The 20209-nt window shown below is 28.4% G+C and overlaps 1 protein-coding gene across 1 annotated transcript in view; it reads left to right on the top strand.

The window, feature by feature from the left end:
- Nucleotides 1–20145, top strand: part of LOC142319032 (uncharacterized) — a 273590-nt gene extending 253445 nt beyond the window's left edge. Inside the window, exons 6-7 of the mRNA XM_075355857.1 lie at nt 2815–3038; nt 12941–20145. Of these exons, the coding sequence (XP_075211972.1) occupies nt 2815–3038; nt 12941–15271 (2555 nt within the window). The 3' untranslated portion in view covers nt 15272–20145. The remainder of the gene's footprint in view (nt 1–2814; nt 3039–12940) is intronic.
- Nucleotides 20146–20209: the final 64 nt, after the last annotated feature.

Raw genomic sequence — 20209 nt, 5'->3', positions numbered from 1 at the left:
GTTACTGTCATTTCACAATTTCAAAAATTTGTATTCCTGTTGCAGGTTAGCATTAAACACACATTTTCTTTTGCTAAACATTAAACGATGAGAAAAAAACAAATAAAGATAAAATGATCAAAAATGTGTAGACGATTTACTTCACACACAAAAACAATATAAACAAATTGCCCCTGTTGTGTTGCCAAATGACTAAGGAAAAAGTTTTTGCGAGACCGGTAGCCACGCCTCATCAAAATCAACATCAGCGCTTGCTCCAAGGTTGGCTGAGAGATGCAGGACCATAAGAGAATGTTTAAAAATCCGATGTCACACATATAGGTCTAAAATTAAAATAAATCCTCGCCAGTCATAAAGTTCTCTAACCCCCAGACATTTTTGCAACTTTGGACAGCACTAAAAAACTAGGACTGTTCGGGCTAATCCCAGACATATGGTAAGCCTACCTATGAACAGCCCAGTTGTCATAGATTTTCTATGGATTTTTAATGTGTATATGTGTTCATGTTTTTTATTTGTTGAATGCAGTAAAAATTTGTAATATATATTCATCGTAAAAGCTATTATGTTAAATAGTTTTCAATTTCTGAAACACTGAATCCATTAATATAGTGTTCATTAGTAGAGGTCCCATCACTTAATTTAGTCTATAAATAATATTTTACATGTAAGTGTAAAATATTATTTTACACGTAAGTGTATAATATTTTAATATTTTTATGTAAGTGTAAACACTTACATAATAATTTACAGAAAGTGTTAAAAATGATCACCATCCACCTCAACATGTTTGACCATATTCCTTGTTATTCTTATTAGTTATACCCTGTCTATTTCCTGGATGGCATTGGTCTTCAATTTTGCAAGGTGCTGTGGATTACTCTTATAAACAATTTCTTTGAAGTAACCCCACAGAAAGAAGTATAGACTAGTCAGATCCGGGAATCTTGGTGGCCACAATCCTTTAGAAATTATGATTCCATCGAAAAAATCCTGTAGCATCTCCATGTAGAGCAAGCTTGTTGTCTTGTTGCATCCAGCAGTCACACTCATCCCCTTCAGTAAGGCAATGAATTGCTAGATAATTTCATGATAGACAGCAGAATCCAACCTGCTTATCATTTTTCCTTATGAAAAGTTTTAATGTTTTATTGATTTTCACACCTCTGTGTGTAACAGTAACTGAATGTGATCATTGGCCATTTCAGAATACAGTTTCAAAAATAAACGTAGAGTTTACAGCCTGAATGTGATTTACTAAAATTTACCGCATTGATGGCCTGCTAAAGAACATGTTTAAATTGTTAATGCAACTGTTTTACTACCAAATGTTCTCTGTGGATACTCAATGAGTGATGGTAAAATTTTTGTAACCAATTTTACTTTGGGGACAACATCTCCATATTTTTCTGTCATAGCTGGAGCACTATTGGAACAGAAACCAACACACTGCTTCCAGTAGTCCATTTTCTCCAAAGAAATCATCAGATTTTTTAATATTATATCGATGGTAGTTCATGTTGGTAGCTCATCAGAAAATAAATAATCCTCTTTAATTGTACTTTGAAATACATACTGCACATAATTATAATTCATAAGTTGTAGTTTCTTACATCTGTGTTCTCATCAAGTTGTTTGGCAAATAAATCACTATTTTTGACTAGAATTATTAAGCTCTCTTAATGTTTAATGACATGCATTCAATTCTGCAATGCATGGTATCATTTGACAGTGATCTCATATTTGACTGATGATTCACCCAACATATAAGTCACTGTACTTTCACAGCAGGTAACAACAGTTTTAATGTTTAATGCCGTGCTTTCAATTCTGTGGTACACGGTATCATTTGTCAGTGATATCATATCATGTCGTTTTATGTCAGCTGAATTCGAGTACATAAGTAACTATGTATCCCTTTTGAGAAAAGTGCACTAGCATTAGAACTTCAATTTTATCAACTGAAAACATAACAAAATAACAATATTTTCAAATCACAGAGTATGTAACAAGATTATCACAGAGTATGTAAAACACCAAAAGCAACTGTATCTGTCTGTCTGTAGGATAACCACAACTGACTCGCTTAACTGCCAGAGGAAACTACAACAACCCCTTTATAGTGGCCATTATCAAAATTTTTTGTACATGTGCAAAGCAGTGGATGCTTAGGACAGACAAGTCACTATATGTGCGCTGCGATATGTAAGATCCCATCAGTGTTACGTTTTCATCCTTACTAGCCAAATAATTTTCTCAAATCAAGGAAAAAGGAAATAAATGTTAAATACTTTTGTATTATATCAAAAAAGGGTTGAAAACCATCAATCCGCTGTATTAATAATAATTAATAAATGTTAACAACAACAAACAACTGCTGTACTAATAATTTTATATTATAATACAAAATGTTTGGGTTTTTTCATAATAATAAGTTTTTTGTTGTATTATTGTATCTCTCTGCATATCACAGTGTAAGAACTACTGATCTATTTCATAATTTGACTCAAATTTTCATGATAAATTAGAAAAATTATTTAATATTGTCATTAAAAAAAAGTTTGCATAAACCCTAAATTTATTTTTGAACGTCTTAACTTATTAAAAATTCTTCCTTAATTTATTCAATATATTTTGTAAGATAAGCAAAAAAACCAATGATACAAATAGATATAAACTAATATAAACAAAATATCAATAGATTTATCATGTTATTATTGAATAATTAATTACCTTATGTTTATTTTATAAAATTATATTTTCTTTTTGTGATTTCAAAACTTGCTGTTTAAAAAATTCATGATTAATTATTAGGTGACCGGATTGAAAGCATTCGAATCAGTTTTCGACATATGGTATTTGAGGATGCATTAACTATTTTAAGTTACGCATCCCCATATGAAGTACAGCTGGAGGTTGAAAATGGATCTTCTTCTCGACCATCAACTCTTTTGAGAAACAAACGATCTTCAGTAAGTCCTGCAGAACGGATATGCCATCCGTTCTATCGAAGCCAGTCAATATCTGATATTTCTCAGGTTAGAATATGTTTATTTTACATAGATAAATTACACTTTTCTATTATATTGTTATTAACTAAACAATTTAAAATTAATTATAAATTCATTGTAGCAATTACAATGCCACTGATTTTTTAAAAATATTTTGTTATATTTATCAACAAATGAACAGCTCATTATTGAATTCAGTATGCATGTGTCTATATCTGTGAACACTTTTTGTCTCAGATTTTGATTTTGGATTCAGATTAAGCATCATTACAGGATTTAAAAATAGACAAATGGCTGGAATCAGCTGTCAGGTTCACCTCAAAATGGTCGCCAAAATTAAAATATAATAATCATGATGCAATAATGGTGTAAACTATCAAGTCAGTTCAAACAAACTTATGTTAGGTTTACTAAACTGCATAATATATACAAACATCAATTTTATAAATCAAGTATAAGACTCCAAAATGGAGGAAAAACTACATTTTTAATAATTGAAAAAATAAAATATGAAATAAATAAAATAAATATATATTAACAGCATATCTAGGACCACAACAGAGATTTATTAAAACCATAAATTCATATGCACCACCTGCAGATTTAAAAAAAAAAATTTTTTATTTAAAATTAGAAAAATTTGTAACTTTTTAATTGTAACAGAACTGAAAACGAACAGTCGTATAAGACTGTAGATTATGATTAACATAATATGTGAGTACCAATTTTACTGACCACCAAATAATGATCACCTGACCTAAGGAAATTTTAAAGCAAAAATTCATACATATAACATCTGTAAATAGCAATTGCGTTAAATCAAAGAATAATACTCAAGTATATTACTATACATACATATAATACGTAATGATCTGAGTTAAGTAAACGCTAGAGATAATAACTTTGTTAGAAATGATTTAATAATTGAGAGAAAAGTAATAATAGTAAGAATGTTAATTTGAGAAAGTCTTACTAGATAGATTTTTCTTTGGTAACTGGTGTTAGATTATGGCACAGAATTTTGTTCTGTTTAAAATTGTAATGTTTATTACCATATTTGGTCTGTTTTGATTTTAGTTAAAATCAAATTTAAAAAAAAGTTATTTTCTATTAATTTTATTTCCATCGATTTTTTTAAATTAAATTACCTACAGATTTTTTTAGTTATCATTTTTTTTTAATTGACAATTTATAAAATTAATTTATAGCAAACATAAAAAGAATTTTTTTGAATTCAATTATTTGGGCTTTGCAAAAATTTTCTCAGAAACTACTAGATATATTTCTGGGACCTGATTTAATCAATTTTCCAGATCATAAAGCATATTAAACCACCACATTTATCCCTTAATGTAAAGGATTCTTGAGGTAAGCCCAAGTCCCAAGAATTTCAATATCTTCATTTTACCTTCAGGACAGAAATCAGAACGAAATATTTCATTAGCCATAATTGGACAACAAAGTTAGACATATGTTTATAGAAACATTTTTGCATGCATTAATGTCCCATATCAACTTCTTCAAAATTACATGTAATTTTGAATTACTTGGTGTATATAAAAAATGTTTAATGAACTAATATACACATTGTTTCACAACAAAGAATGGTACAAACATTTTTTTTTTTACTACACTATCTGTACCAGTTTTACATGGTTTGATATGAAGCATCTGAGATACAAGATGCATTTGAGTTCTGCATTTTTTTTCTCTGAGAGTAATGCTATTTATTATATACCCTGTCCCTGTGATGGACAGAGTGAACGTATCATTTGTAGGGCTGATTTCTGTTGCATTTTGATGGGCTTGATGTAGTATAAGTATGTAGTATAACATGTGATTACATGTTTGTCTCTGTGAGGAAGGAAATGGTAAACCAAAACAACATGACCTACAACCATTACAATTACGGCATTTAACAAGCATACATACATAAAATATATAAACTAGAGAGATTAGATTCTAAACTCAAATATAATAAAAATAATATATAAACAAAGATTATTCTTAATATTCAGTATAAAATTATTCTCTTACAGTAATAATTATCTTGGTGCGATAATCGTTAAACTAAAAAGTAAACATTTTAATAATATTTTATCATCGATTACTTTAAAGTAATTCAATCATTTTCTGCTAATTTTAAATTGGGATTTTGAAAAAGACAATTTAGCTAGCTAATTTAGTGAGTGTAAAATGTTATTTATCTATGCTCTGATTGAATAAGCTAGAAATAAAAAATTACTTTATTTAATCCACTGAGAAAATAATAACTGAATTTCAAAGAAATTAATTTTTTTATGAACTAATAACCAAAAAAAAAGTGTAATATAATTAATATTTATCTTTGACAAAAAAAGTAAATTATTAAAAAAAATTTTCAGGAACTGCAAAACAAAACTTTGAATGTTTCTAAAATATTACAGTACGTACATATGTACTATATATTTGTATAAAATAAAATACCACATTTTTAATTTAGCTAACATGATACTGATTATACTTTATATGCTTTTGTAAAAGTACTTTTATAGTGGATTCAACTGCTTCTTCAGCAAACTGCATGTCTTTTTTGTACAATAATTATTCTTTTTATATATAAATTATAAAATAAAAAAAAAATATTTCTTAAGGAAGATTTTTGGATCCTAAAAAACAGAGGAAGGTTATAGGGTAAAATCTAATAAAGAAATTTACCAAAAATAAAATATTTAGAAACAGAAATGTGAAAAAGAAATATGAGGTTTTTTGGCTGTTTTTATAGAAAGAGTGACAGTAGCTTAGAAAACAGTTATTTAACTTTTAAAAAGGTAAAAAAAAAAAATATAGGGTGCCACCAGGAAGTAAACCAAGACCTAGTAAAGCTAAATAAAGATTGGAAAAAAATAATAACAGAATAGTTTTGAAAAACGATTGAAGATGTCAAACTAGATGAAAAGGAAAACCAAAGAACAGCTTCAGAGAATTTACAGAAAAGCAAAAACAAGCGCTCAGAAAGAATGAAAAGTACTATAAACAACAGAAAGAAAAGGAAGAACAGAAGCAATGACGAAGAAAATAAATATAGAAAAACCTGGGTTGAATTTTCATTCATATCAAACTTAAAATTGATTTTTTATTATCAGATTATCCTGCTTCTATTGCAAAAATTTATTAAATCTAAAATATTAGATTATTATAAATAATTCAATATCATTATTAAATTGTCATTTTAATTTTTTTTTTTTAATCTGAATTTGAGTAAAAAAGAAGATTGCATTCTTATAACCAAATGGTTTTGCAGTACCTGTAACCACTTATCTGAAGTAGCATACTGAAAAAAAGAAAATACTTAAAATAGATATACATAAGAAAATAATCATCAGCTGAAACTATATTAAACAGATTAGTTTCTGTAAATCATTACAGTTAATAAGTTGGGTGCAGTTTCACTAAATGCTATTTGGCAGTTATGAGTGGGTAATGAAAATAGCAGCTTGATAATACTTAAATTTCATCTTGAAAAGTAGTAAAATAATTTTACAAAGAAAAAAATCTTCTCTCAAGAATATACATCATTTATTTTACTTTCTAACAAAATTTATCTTAGAATATAGATACAGATATCTTAGATTGTTAAGAATCAAAATATTCTTTAAGAACAATATCAGGCCTTTATTCTAAAAACTTGTAATCTATTGGATTTTTTAACATTGTTTCCTGATATAAGAAATCATTTTAGAAGTTTTGAAATATTGTGAGGCAAAATGACCTCTTTGTTTTTGAGAAATTTCACAGTATAGAAAGTTATTTAACTTTTAAAAAGGTAAAAAAAAAAAAATATAGGGTGCCACCAGGAAGTAAACCAAGACCTAGTAAAGCTAAATAAAGATTGGAAAAAAATAATAACAGAATAGTTTTGAAAAACGATTGAAGATGTCAAACTAGATGAAAAGGAAAACCAAAGAACAGCTTCAGAGAATTTACAGAAAAGCAAAAACAAGCGCTCAGAAAGAATGAAAAGTACTATAAACAACAGAAAGAAAAGGAAGAACAGAAGCAATGACGAAGAAAATAAATATAGATAAACCTGGGTTGAATTTTCATTCATATCAAACTTAAAATTGATTTTTTATTATCAGATTATCCTGCTTCTATTGCAAAAATTTATTAAATCTAAAATATTAGATTATTATAAATAATTCAATATCATTATTAAATTGTCATTTTAATTTTTTTTTTTTAATCTGAATTTGAGTAAAAAAGAAGATTGCATTCTTATAACCAAATGGTTTTGCAGTACCTGTAACCACTTATCTGAAGTAGCATACTGAAAAAAAGAAAAAAGAAAATACTTAAAATAGATATACATAAGAAAATAATCATCAGCTGAAACTATATTAAACAGATTAGTTTCTGTAAATCATTACAGTTAATAAGTTGGGTGCAGTTTCACTAAATGCTATTTGGCAGTTATGAGTGGGTAATGAAAATAGCAGCTTGATAATACTTAAATTTCATCTTGAAAAGTAGTAAAATAATTTTACAAAGAAAAAAATCTTCTCTCAAGAATATACATAATTTATTTTACTTTCTAACAAAATTTATCTTAGAATATAGATACAGATATCTTAGATTGTTAAGAATCAAAATATTCTTTAAGAACAATATCAGGCCTTTATTCTAAAAACTTGTAATCTATTGGATTTTTTAACATTGTTTCCTGATATAAGAAATCATTTTAGAAGTTTTGAAATATTGTGAGGCAAAATGACCTCTTTGTTTTTGAGAAATTTCACAGTATATTTTGATGTTTTAGTTAGATTTCATAAGAAAGCTACCTATTTTAATGGTACCATGATTCAACTTGCAAAAAATGTCAACATATCTTTGCATTTCACATCCCCAAACCCCAAAACCACCGTCAGTTCAAAGGTTTATGTATACATATGTGTATATATATATATTTCACTTTCTTGTAGACATGATGACTGCCATAATTTTGCGCCAATCACTTTCAAATTGATACATAAAATATAGTGACCCAGAATCTCGATCAAGTTCGTTAATGGGAAAAATCAATCATAGGAGTGGAAATGGAGGCTTTTTTGAAAAAAACAAAATATCACAATAACTTTCTTATTAGGTAAAATATTGAATTCGTTTAAAGTTCCTACTATTCTTTGTATAAGGGCCTAAAACTAAATAAAGCTTTTTAATATCACCAACCATTAGCCCAGGGAATGGAAAAAATGGGGTTTCAAAGACAAAAAATCATACCTACCTTAATAGGCACAGTATCGAATCGATTTAAAGTGGTCATTAGTCCTCTAAATATTACCTAAAACTTTTTTCTGAAACAATTTTTGATATGACCAACCCTTATGCAAGGGATGACCAAAATGTTGGTGAAATTGAAAGATGGGGTTTGTCGTATGCTAAACATATGAAGCTTTTTTCACATTTAACCATTGTCGTATTGAGTAAATTTGAAGTTTTTCATAACTTTAAAGTGGAAATCTTTTTCATCTCCTACTTGGCACCGTTGAAATCTACCTCCACCTTCTGGTGTGCCGAAAGGGATTTTATTCATTATAATATTTTATAGATCTAAAGATTCTGAACTTATTATTCTAGAAAAATATAATGAGTTAACATACAAATTTCTAGAATAAAATTATCTTGTTGTGGCTCAAAGAAAGTTTTTATTGAAAACAGATTAAATTTCAGTTTTATCCAGTCTATGTAGAAATGTACAATATATTATATTCAACCCTACACTGCTCAGTAAGCTGTAATAATAAAACATTTTTTTGTGGATCAAGATAACTCCACTTATCATATAATTCTGTAGCACCTGACGACCCCTTATTTGATTACACAGCACCTGTTCTCAAAAATCTGTTATTTTTTTAATCTCTATATCTTTTATCAGTTCTCCCTGGTAATTTATATCATTATTTTGCTTGATTTAGTGAGATCTGCAATGGACCAGTACAACTATCTACATTTCATTTTTGAAAATATTTTTTATTTTCTAATAACTGTTTATATAAATAAAATGATTTAAATCGATACTCAAATAATTCAATTTCTTTTGAAAAAGTAAAATTCTATTTCTCTATTAACAGATTATTTTCAAATCTTTCATTCACTCTGTAATAAGCACAATGCTTAAATTTCAGTCATTAGCTGCATACTTATCCTTATCTTGCATACAATTGGAAGGAAAACTTATACCTAAGATTATGTAACCCACCGGGTTGGTGTAGTAGTTAACTCGTCATCGCAAATCAGCTGATTTTGAAATCAAGAGTTCTAAGGTTCAAATCCTAGTAAAGGCAATTACTTTTATATGGATTTGAGTACTATATCATGGATACCAGTGTTCTTTGGTGGTTAGGTTTCAATTAACCACACATCTCAGGAATGGTTGACCTGAGACTGACAAGACTACATTTCATTTACATTCATACATATTATCGTCATTCATCCTCTGAAATAATACTTTACTTTGGTTCCAGAGGCTAAACAGAAAAAAGAAAGATTACGTAGAACTGACAGTTCTTTTTGAGGTTTAACATTTTATTAATGGCTTTTCTTATGCACTTTTATAGAATTAAAAAATTTAACTGTGACCTGATTGTGAAAATGTTTAGTAGATTCAGTAGTAAATGGCATCTTTAATAATAACACTGAAAAACAAAAAAGAATTTTTTTTGTCTCAGGAAGAAAAATATGTGATCTGATAGTATTTTTTCTACTGAATTCAACGTTTTTCCCCATCACGCAAGGTTTCCGAGAGACAGGCATTTATAATTTCAAACATTTTAATACTTTCTACATTCTTAACTACACAATATTCACACATTTAACTCATCTAGAAAGTAAGAAATGACGATTTTCTGCTATGTTTTGCCTGTGGAGCATTCCTCTTGATGGTCCAACAATAATCGGCCAGCATATTAAGATTCCATTTGCCTTGATACCTCTTTTACATAGCTGAAATATCCTGATGAAAGTGTTCCCCATGCTCATCTCTCATTGTGCCAAGAATTTTCAGAAAGAAATCTAAGTGCAAGTGCACTTTTAAGGACATATTACAACCCAAATGTTTATAAGATTGTTGACAATATCAAGGTAATTTGCTTTCGATCTCCTAAAAAACTATGTAACATTTCTGAATGCTTGCCAAGCTGCTTCCTCCAGTGGATTCAATAGTTCCTCAAACTTTTCATCATGCATTAGTGATTGTATTTGTGTACCCACAAATATTCCTTCTTTAATTTTTACATCACTAATTTTAGGAAACTTATGTTTTAAGTAAATGAAACCAGGACTATAGCCATGGCCTTGACAAAATTCTTCATTAATCCTAGTTTGATATGTAACAGAGGTAGATATACATTTTTAGGATTATACAACAGGTCATGTAATGTTTCACATTTTTCTGTTCAGGAATGAGTGATTCGTGTTTAGGCCACTCTTTTCTAATGAAATGGTTTTTTCTGTTCCTACTATTCCATTCACACAAAAAAACAACACTACTTTGTGTAACCAAGCTGCAGACCAAGAATAACTGCAATTAGCTTCAAATCACCACAAATATTCCATTCATACACTGCATATTGAAACTTTTCCAATATAAATATAAAGTTTTCATATGTTTCTTTCATACTAGCAGAGTGAGCCACAGTTACTGATCGAAATGTATTGCCATTATGCAGAAGCACAGCTTTTAAAATAACTTTAGAGGAATCAATGAACAAGTGCCATTCTGTTGGGTTATGTTCATTACAAAGTGTCTCCTTAAGAGAAGAAATGTCATTACAAAACACTGCCATTTTCTCCAGAAAAATAGACTTTAAATTTGGAATGACAATTACAATAAGTGCATATTTTTGTATTATTTTGAAGAATATTCCATCATTTTAGCCCGGAAGCAAGCATTTCAGACTGTTTTTTTGGATAACTTTAAATCTCATATGAGATCGTTAAGATTTTCTTGAGTCAGTAAATGAGGCTCAGATGAACTGCTTTGTTCAAAGTTGTATCACCAGAATCTGTTACTTTTTCTTCCTTACTTCCATCAGACTCTGAGCTTTCTTCATATAATGTCACATGTTCTGGAAGCTTTGGTTTGGCCAATTCTTTGCAGTGTGAAACTGGACTTGTTGCAGATTGCAAGTTAGGGTACACTACTGTATGTTTTGATTTTCATGTAATCCCTTTAATGTTTGTTAAGCAGAAATAACAGTCAGAAGAGTGATCTTTGGGTTCCCTCCAGATCATAGGGATAGCAAATGGCATGTAACCATTTTTCCATGCAGTAAGAAGCCTAGAACACGATAAACAACAGATATGTGGGGCTCAGGCCCTTGTTTGGTCCCCGACTTTACACCCAAAATAAAGTTCATAATACTTTTTTACTAATGGAGTAAGGTTTTGCCTTTGGGACTTGAACATCACTTCACCACATACATAACACAAACTGTTAGCATGATTTAAACAAACTCTAGGCATGTTGTAACCAACAACTGGTTAAAAGAAATAAAGTTGTAAATATGTAATACAAAATAATTCAGACACACAAAGCACTCACAATGACGTGTTTACTGGTTCACTACTGTCTCACAACTGGCATCGTTCTGATGAATGTGTGCTACACTAGATTTGACTAAATTTCAAATTAATTTTATTATCTTATTTTATTTTACTTAAAGGAAATAAATTTGTTCACGAGTCAGTGAAAATTATTTAAAACAATCAACTTTGTAAAGAATGAACAAAATCAAATTATCAGATACAATTTTTAAAACTTACATCATGAGTTTCAGTTAATTATATGGCTATCTTCACTGCCCTGAATGTAGTCATACAGGTGTCTGAAAACATTATAAGTTTTGAAAACTCTGTACTTAATAAAATTGTTTTGGTATCTTCAAAAACTGATAGTCTAAAGCAATTTTTTTCTGAATGTAATAATAAATTACTAAATGTAATGTTCAAATGAATTTAAAATTGTACTTTATGTATATAAACAAAATATGAAATTCTGTAAAACCAAATCTTTTACCAATAAATCATGACCAAACTAAATACTAAAAAATACAATAGAATAAATTACTAGACTCTTAAGAAATAAATGTTACCATATATAATTCATAGGTAATTTTGGATTAGAGGTTTGTAAATTTAGTGATATCTTGTGTGAATGTTCAAAATCAAATCTATCTGCTTAATTGAAGTTTAGAACTTTCTTCTTTTATAATTCACAAAACCAAAAGATATGCTTATTAAGCATTCTACATTTTCTTATGTACTATGTTTTTACCTCATTTCACATTATGTCAATTTACTCAAGAAAATTAAAGTTAACTTATTTTTAGTCTCCTGGCTGTAGCTCTGATGCTGCTCTACCAATAAAGAGAAAGAAAGTATCCAAATCTACCCAAAATTTTGATGTCAGATTTTTTGCAAATCTTAATAAACATTTCAAAAAATCATAGAAATTCTCAGATGTATGCACATGTGTCGGCCTGTTTTAAAATTGGAATTATAACCAAATTACTAAAAAATGCAATGTTTGGAATAACACAAATTATGTTATACAATCCTGACTGTAGAAAATTAATAACTTGTAAAATTCTACATCAGGACATCAATGAATATGATACCCTTGTTTGCTCTTGTTGATAAAATATAAGTAATACATAGTACAGACAATATAACATTTAATGGATAATAAATAAAGGCTAATAAATAGCCTTAGGTTCATGCTATCCATTTATAAGGTAGCATAAAAAAAAAGAAAAGAAAAGGGTGTCTTATTTTCATTTTTAAAATAATTGTTCTATTTTACTTTTTAAATTCAGTAGGATATTCCTTTATCTATTTAATTAATAACAACTCGCTACATTACTAATTTCATATTTTTTAATTTTTTTCAGATAAAGAAATCTGGCTCTTATCGAATGAGTCCTGAGCAACCTGCCAGTATTCCTGAAGTAAGCAATGGAGATTTATCTAAACCAGCTATAATTGAAACTTCTCCGATTGATAAACTTCAAAAATTTGGAGTGCGAGTTTTACCTCCCTCTGAACCAGTAAGAGCAACTGAACCAGAAAAACATCAAAATGTAAGAAATTCCATGATCGAGAGTACTCATGTTCAGTCTTCATCTAGTCCAAAAACTGAACATAAATCAAATACTTTAAGGTCTTATATGGAAGAAATTGATCTTTCAGATGTCGGGCAAAATTTCAATAATTCAAACTTTTATGATGAAACAGATGCTGGTAGTAGGAAGGAAACACCATCTCCTGCTACAAAAGAAAGTAACGTTAAATCAATTCTTGTGAAAGGAATACAAAATTTAAAAGAAAGGTTACAGCCAATCGTTAACAAACTTGAAAAAGATCCGGATGATATTACATCACTAAAAACTTCTCCATCCAGTATAAAAGAGTCTGAAGAGGAAATTATTATTCAGAACAACAAAAAAGAAACAGATGAAACGGTATTACAAAAAGAAGATATCTTTAGTAAACAGTATGACAATATTTCATTTAAAAATGGATCTGTAACCTCTTCAGATGTAACCGATATACCGCTGGAAGTACAAAGAGCTGGAATGGCTGCTAAAAGCAATAGAAAATCTTTAGTTGAAATCGAAAGGAAAAGGAAGGATAGCAGCGGTGGAGAAAGTTCAAATGAAGGAGACAGTCAACATCTTCCTAAAAAAGGTAAAAGAAAAGCTCCTCAGCCTCCTCAAATGACAACAAAGCAAGATAATGCCGAAGATGAAAATATCCATGATACAATTTCAGAAAAAAATCATAGCCTTGATTCAGCTGACACAGATTCTGAAGCAGGAGATAAAAGCGGAACAACGATTGAACTGAATGCATCTCATATCACAGTTCACCATGCACCAGACACAGAAAGCAACAGGAAAGCTGCATCTCTCGGTGATCTTTCACGTATAGATGATGAACAGCCTATGGTAGTACTCGAAAGGGCTGTTTCATTAGATCTGGCTGATGGTACACCAGGAGGTAGTAAAAAAAGAAAAGCACCATTGCCACCTCAGGGAGAGGAGTTTTCAGATGAGGGAGGATCTCCTTTTTGCAAAGGTGCTAGATTAGACAACGGGATAAAGGCTAGATTGAAAAAGTCATCTGACTGGGGAACCCTGGAAGATGCTGTTCACTGGAAGTGTACAACTTTGTCTGATGATGAAGAAACAGATGCCGGAGTCAGTGGTTTTTCAACTCCAGAAAAGAGTCCTGAATCTCATGATATTGTAAGTTCCACACCATATCATGATTTACCTTCTCCAAGTGATTCAGAAAGAATAAGCAATATGCATGTCAGTAGTTGTAGCTGGGATATGAATCTTTCAAATTCATCAGGAGAGCAATTTCTTACTGCAGTAAATGGTACTAGTAAAGAACATAATAGCGACGAAGATGACATACCTCCTGATTTACCTACTTCTCCTATGCCTACATACATAACAGAAATTCAAGTAGTCACAACACCTGATAAAGTTGCAGTAAACACTCCTTTAGAGTATGGGGATAGCAGTATTCTGAATCCCCCAAAAAATTTGCTTAGTAATTATAGAACTGCTGATAATTTGACAGATAATTCACTTTTTGAATCTCAGTCTAGTAACACGGTAGAAATTATAACTGAAAATGAAGGTGAGAATCATGCTGTCCCACATTTTATTCTTTCAGGTACAACGAAACATGATATCAATACCATTAATTCAACAGAATCAGAAATTCTGCCAACATTCCCTTCTGACAAAATATTTAATTCTGGTGATATCTGTCAGGTGTCAATAAGCCAACCAAACAGTCTTGACATTGTTATTCATCAAGAGACAAGTAACAGTGGGAAAGAGAGTAATATTCATATCACACCGACATTTTCAAACGAGAATATGTCAGATGAACAAATTTTGGCTCTTAAGTCATCTTCCCCAGAACCAGTAACATTAGATAATGGCCCGAACGGCAAGTTACAAATAGTCAGGCCAGATAGGCAACGAAATAATATCAGTGTTACTTCAATTAAAGCAGGTGGTTCACGCATCCCTGTGAGAACACCTCCTGAACCTGCCCAGAGGAAAGTCAAATGGACTGAACCAGGTAATTATATAAGCTATTCATCATTAAATGTTTCAGGGAACAGTGAAAAACAATTATTTGTAGATCGTAATGGTACAGAGCATAATGTAACACAAATTTTTCTTGATAACCCAAAATGACATTGCCATTGATAAAAGAATTTTATGGTTATTATTCTTATTATTAATAATTAATGTAAATTTTACAAAGTATGAGTGAGCATTATTCTTATTATCAATAATGTAATGTAAATTTTACAAAGTATGAGTGAGCATTATGAACAAAATTTATTGAATACTTTGAATTAATAATATAAGTATCACTCATTTAAATATAAATCAATTTAAATAAGATTCTCTAAACAGAAAAAATTCATCATAGGATACAGACTACAATACATTACATGGAATAATAAATTTGGGTTAATTAGTTAATATTAAATAAAAAACTCCATAAAAATAATCACCATGAATTCATTGCTGTTGTTAATTAAACTGATGAAGTTAACCTTAAATTCCTTATTGATTTTACTTTCCAAATTCAACAATTCTCAGTAATAAATTCATTTTATTCAACAATCCATATTGATATTGATGAATAAAATGAACTTATTACAGACTTAAAGGTGTGAACAATAAATTTGGTTGATATTTAATGATTTTTTTTTTGTTACTGTTAATCAGTTATTATCATCATCAAAATCGATATAAAGTTAAACATTTTACGAAATAATGCATTATTATAAAGATAATATTTGTAAATCATTATTTAGTATACTCATTATTTAAATGCCATTAAAATTATAAAAATAATTGCACTACTAAAAGTTAATTTTATTGTATCTTGTATACAATTACTGTTAGCAGATACCTTCAATATTTTTTTTTTATTAGAGCATTAAAAAAACATTATAATTAAGAAACAAATTTCATTCAATATAATAACAGAACAACAATATAATAATTACCTTAGGTATAGTATAACTTGAAATTATTAAATAATTAACTGTTGTAAAAATCCAAAACTTCTTTTAAGATTAAAATGGATGCATCAGCTAGTTTGTTTTTTTTTCATTTGAAATGTTTGGCAGAATTGATACTCTATACAATTAAGATTAAAATAAAATGTAAGGTACCTTTATGTATGTAGAATTTTTCAGATTTTAAAGTTAGTACTAAACTCAGAGCCTCAGGAAAATTTACACTCAGGTACATTTAAAAAAATCTGAATACATTAATTTTTGTATAAAGTGCCTTTGAAATTAAATGCTCAATTAATATCGTTACGTTCAGCGTTTAGGTCTGTGTGAAATAAGTTGCATGTTTGTGTTTTTATTTTTACGGTAGATGTATACATACTACATAACATTTATAATTATGTTAACGTTTGTAGTGTATATATGATAATGAATTATGCTAAAAAAAACCTGTCGACTAACATGCACGTATTTATCTTTGTAAAAATCATATTTTAATTTTTAGTGTGTCTAGAGGTTTTCTCAAAAGATTAACAATGATTTATGTATATAATTATATAAAGATTGTATTATAGATAGTAAGAACTAGAAAATTACTATTCTCAGAGAACTGTCACTAAGATAAAATAAAAAAGGGCATTTTCATTTCACTGAGAAATAGGATCTACGACAAATCTGTTGAGTAGTAATTTGTAGATATATACTTGTCAAGCATCATAAGCATTTTTAACAGCTGCATTTTTATTATGAATATTATAATAAAAATGTAATTTATAATATAATATTTTATTGATATTATATCATTATTTTATGCAGCTACAATAATAATACAATAATAGATCTTTGAATCCCTTAAGTAATACTGTTATTAGTTTTACTGCCTTGCTACTGGAAAATTTTTTACTGCACTATTGCTTTTTTGTTTATAATCAGTTCCAAAATACAATGAAAAGCTAAAAAAAAAAAATTTTGTTTAATTATCTTCCACCTGAAGTATGAAAAAGTAACAGATTTTTTTTTTTAGATATACATTTTGTTTTTTGCAATTATTATTTGATTGCATTCATCAGTATTTTACTGTTATTATTATACACAAATCTGGAACTCTAGTATTAGTTTACTAGAAAAATGTCATGTTATGTGCCATTTGTATAATATATTACTATTATAAAGTTGTACTATAATGTACATATATAGAAGAGGTACATATGTATACCTACAAAGAAAATGATTATTTATATATTAGTGCTAGAAGGGGGGGGGGGGGGGGGTCAATTTTTACTAACAAGTATAGACATCAATTATAAACTAGCTGTGATTAATCAAAAGGTAAACCAGATTTTCACAGAAAAGTATGAAGTAATCATAGAAACTCCTATTTCTGAATAACTAACAAATCCCAAAGAGTAAATAATAGTACTTTTATAACAATAGCTGACTAACTTCTTGTAAATTTTATAGTTTTATGCAGCATATTAAAAAATATACCTTTAAAATATTATTTTGATATAAAAATCTTTTTTTAATGGCCATGAAAGAAAAAAATATATATCTATATTGAAATGAAATGTGTAATATAACGCATATATGTAATATAATGATATCTAGTAATGTTTATAATATTCTGAATTTTTTAATAATATTAAGAGATATTTGAACATAAGTTATAATTATTAATCTATATACATAAAATAATGTAATTAAATTTAAATTAACGTAAAAAAAATGAAACAGATAAAATTTATAGTGTATTGTATCTAATAAATATTCAGTAGTACATATTATGTAAATATAGACTGTTATCATAGTTATATTTTTTAAATACGTTATGTTATGTACCTAAAAAAATATATTTCTATTTCTTTGTTGTACCTGTATTTTTGTGTAAGATTTTTTAAAAATTTGTACATATAACTTCAATAATTTTGACACGTAAAAAAATGCTCAATAAATATCATTTACTTTTAGATAGAAACTGAATTAGTTTTTTATCATAAACGATTACTTAGATATGTTGTGCAAACACCTAGAGTACGGTTTACTAAAGAGCAAAGCCATTAATTTCACCATCTCCTCCTCAACAAAATATTTAAAATCTTCAATTTACCCTCATAAAATGAAAAATATGTTCCTGATAATTTGAGATCATAAACTGGAATCGCATCGAGGTTCATTTGCTCAGACCAAAATTATAACACCACATTTAGGTTTTTTTTTAAATTGCCACACTGCTAATAAAAGTGTACCTTATGATTTCAGATACATATCATATATTAAGTCTCCCAGTTTAAAATTACTCTAGCGTTACATCTGATCAAATATTCTACCAGATCGCTTATCTAAAATACCATCTGCTTTTTTCATTAGATCATAATGTAATTAAAACTCCTTGGTAACTGAATTAATTCTTTACTTCTTTATTTATATGGTTATATACTCCACTATGTATGTTTTGCCATCTATTAATATGATTTTTCTAAAAATTTTTATACACATCAGAACTCTGACGTACATACAAAATAATAGTAAATAGCACAAACATAATTTTTAAATGCTGAAGGTCTATTAAAATTGGATAACTGGCGTGCACAAAGGATTTACCCAAGCAAATAGAGTTCACAATGTGATTTAAATTTAACATTCTTGAACTTTTCAGATTTGTGGAATTTTTTAGTCTATGTTAAGTAAAGAAGGGTGAAATTAATATCTCTGCTACTTATATTCCATCTAAATTTTTTCCCGGGGCAAGAAAAATCTCATCAAAACAAATACAAGCTAAGAATTGGCTCTATTAAACATCTGAGGTGTACATTTTCATCTATAATTTTTCTTGCTAAATAAAATTGAAATGTTATCAAATTTATAAATATATATATATATATAAATCACACATACATATATATATGTATGTGTGTTAACTGTCTATTTAACATACATAAATATTTACACTCATTAAAGATATAAAAATGAAGTAATTAATTATATATGTTATGCTTAATGTTTAACTGGACTGACTGATTTTCTTTAAATGGTATGAGATATTTTGCAATGCATGTACACATTAAGAGAAACATTTGAGAAATAATGTAGATTTTCTTTGATAATTTAATTCAGCAACTCTGTTACTACTTTACACTGCTAAGTATTTTTTTTTGCAATCAAGAATATTTTTTCTAAACAAAAATTCACAGCAGAGTTCTGGATTTTTTTACAAAATGACAGTTTGTAAGTGAAGCCAAAGCGATCCGTATAAGCATCTTTTTCTAAGTCAACAAAAATCACATTCAAGGCCTAAATAAGAACTAATTCTAATTTAAAATACCAATTTACTCCCAAAATTCAGATAATTATAATGACAATAAACAATCACTACCCGCCAACGAATCAAGACCATAAACAAACTAACCAGCTGAGCTAAAACCCTGTTAAAAGGTATCAAAATTTGAAATAAAAAACAATCCTTCAGATTACTAATGCTCAAAAGTGGAATTTTTCACAAAAAATTGGGTTATTTTCTTCACTCGTCTGTCTGCTACTAAACACATATAAACCATCTCACAAATCCACATAGGTGGAACAATTACTGTACATGTTACGGCAGAGGACAAACAGTCGCTGTATTTAAACAAAGGTTTAAAAATTATTTTATAATTGCCAGAATCTAAAATTCCACTACTATGCCAAGCTAGGTTTGGAAAGAAATGCTGGTAATTTACTGTTTAAGAATATAAATATTACAAATTTAGACATGATTTCTATATTACAGTAAGATTTATATCAATGTATACATTATATGAAGTTAGAACCAATAGAATAAAATTAAAACGAAAGAAAGGTCTTTTCAAATATTACTTTTTAAAAATCATTGCCAAATTAAGAGGGGTAATAAAATGTGAATGTTTATCTTTAATTTGAAATTGACTTAATAAAGTAAAAATAAAAAGAGAAACTGAGTGGTGTATTTTTTATTATTCATTGGATTTAAAAAAAAATTGATTAATTTCTTTTTGTTTTTAATTTAAATGCCTAATTTTCTCTGTTTAATGCATGAGTAAATGTACAGAATTAAAAAAAAAATCATACATAAATGAAATTTCAACTT

Source organism: Lycorma delicatula, chromosome 2, assembly GCF_047948215.1.
Source record: "Lycorma delicatula isolate Av1 chromosome 2, ASM4794821v1, whole genome shotgun sequence".
NCBI classification, from domain to species: Eukaryota; Metazoa; Arthropoda; class Insecta; order Hemiptera; family Fulgoridae; genus Lycorma; species Lycorma delicatula.
Note: the sequence above shows the minus strand (reverse complement) of the source record. Positions and strands in the feature narration are given on the sequence as shown.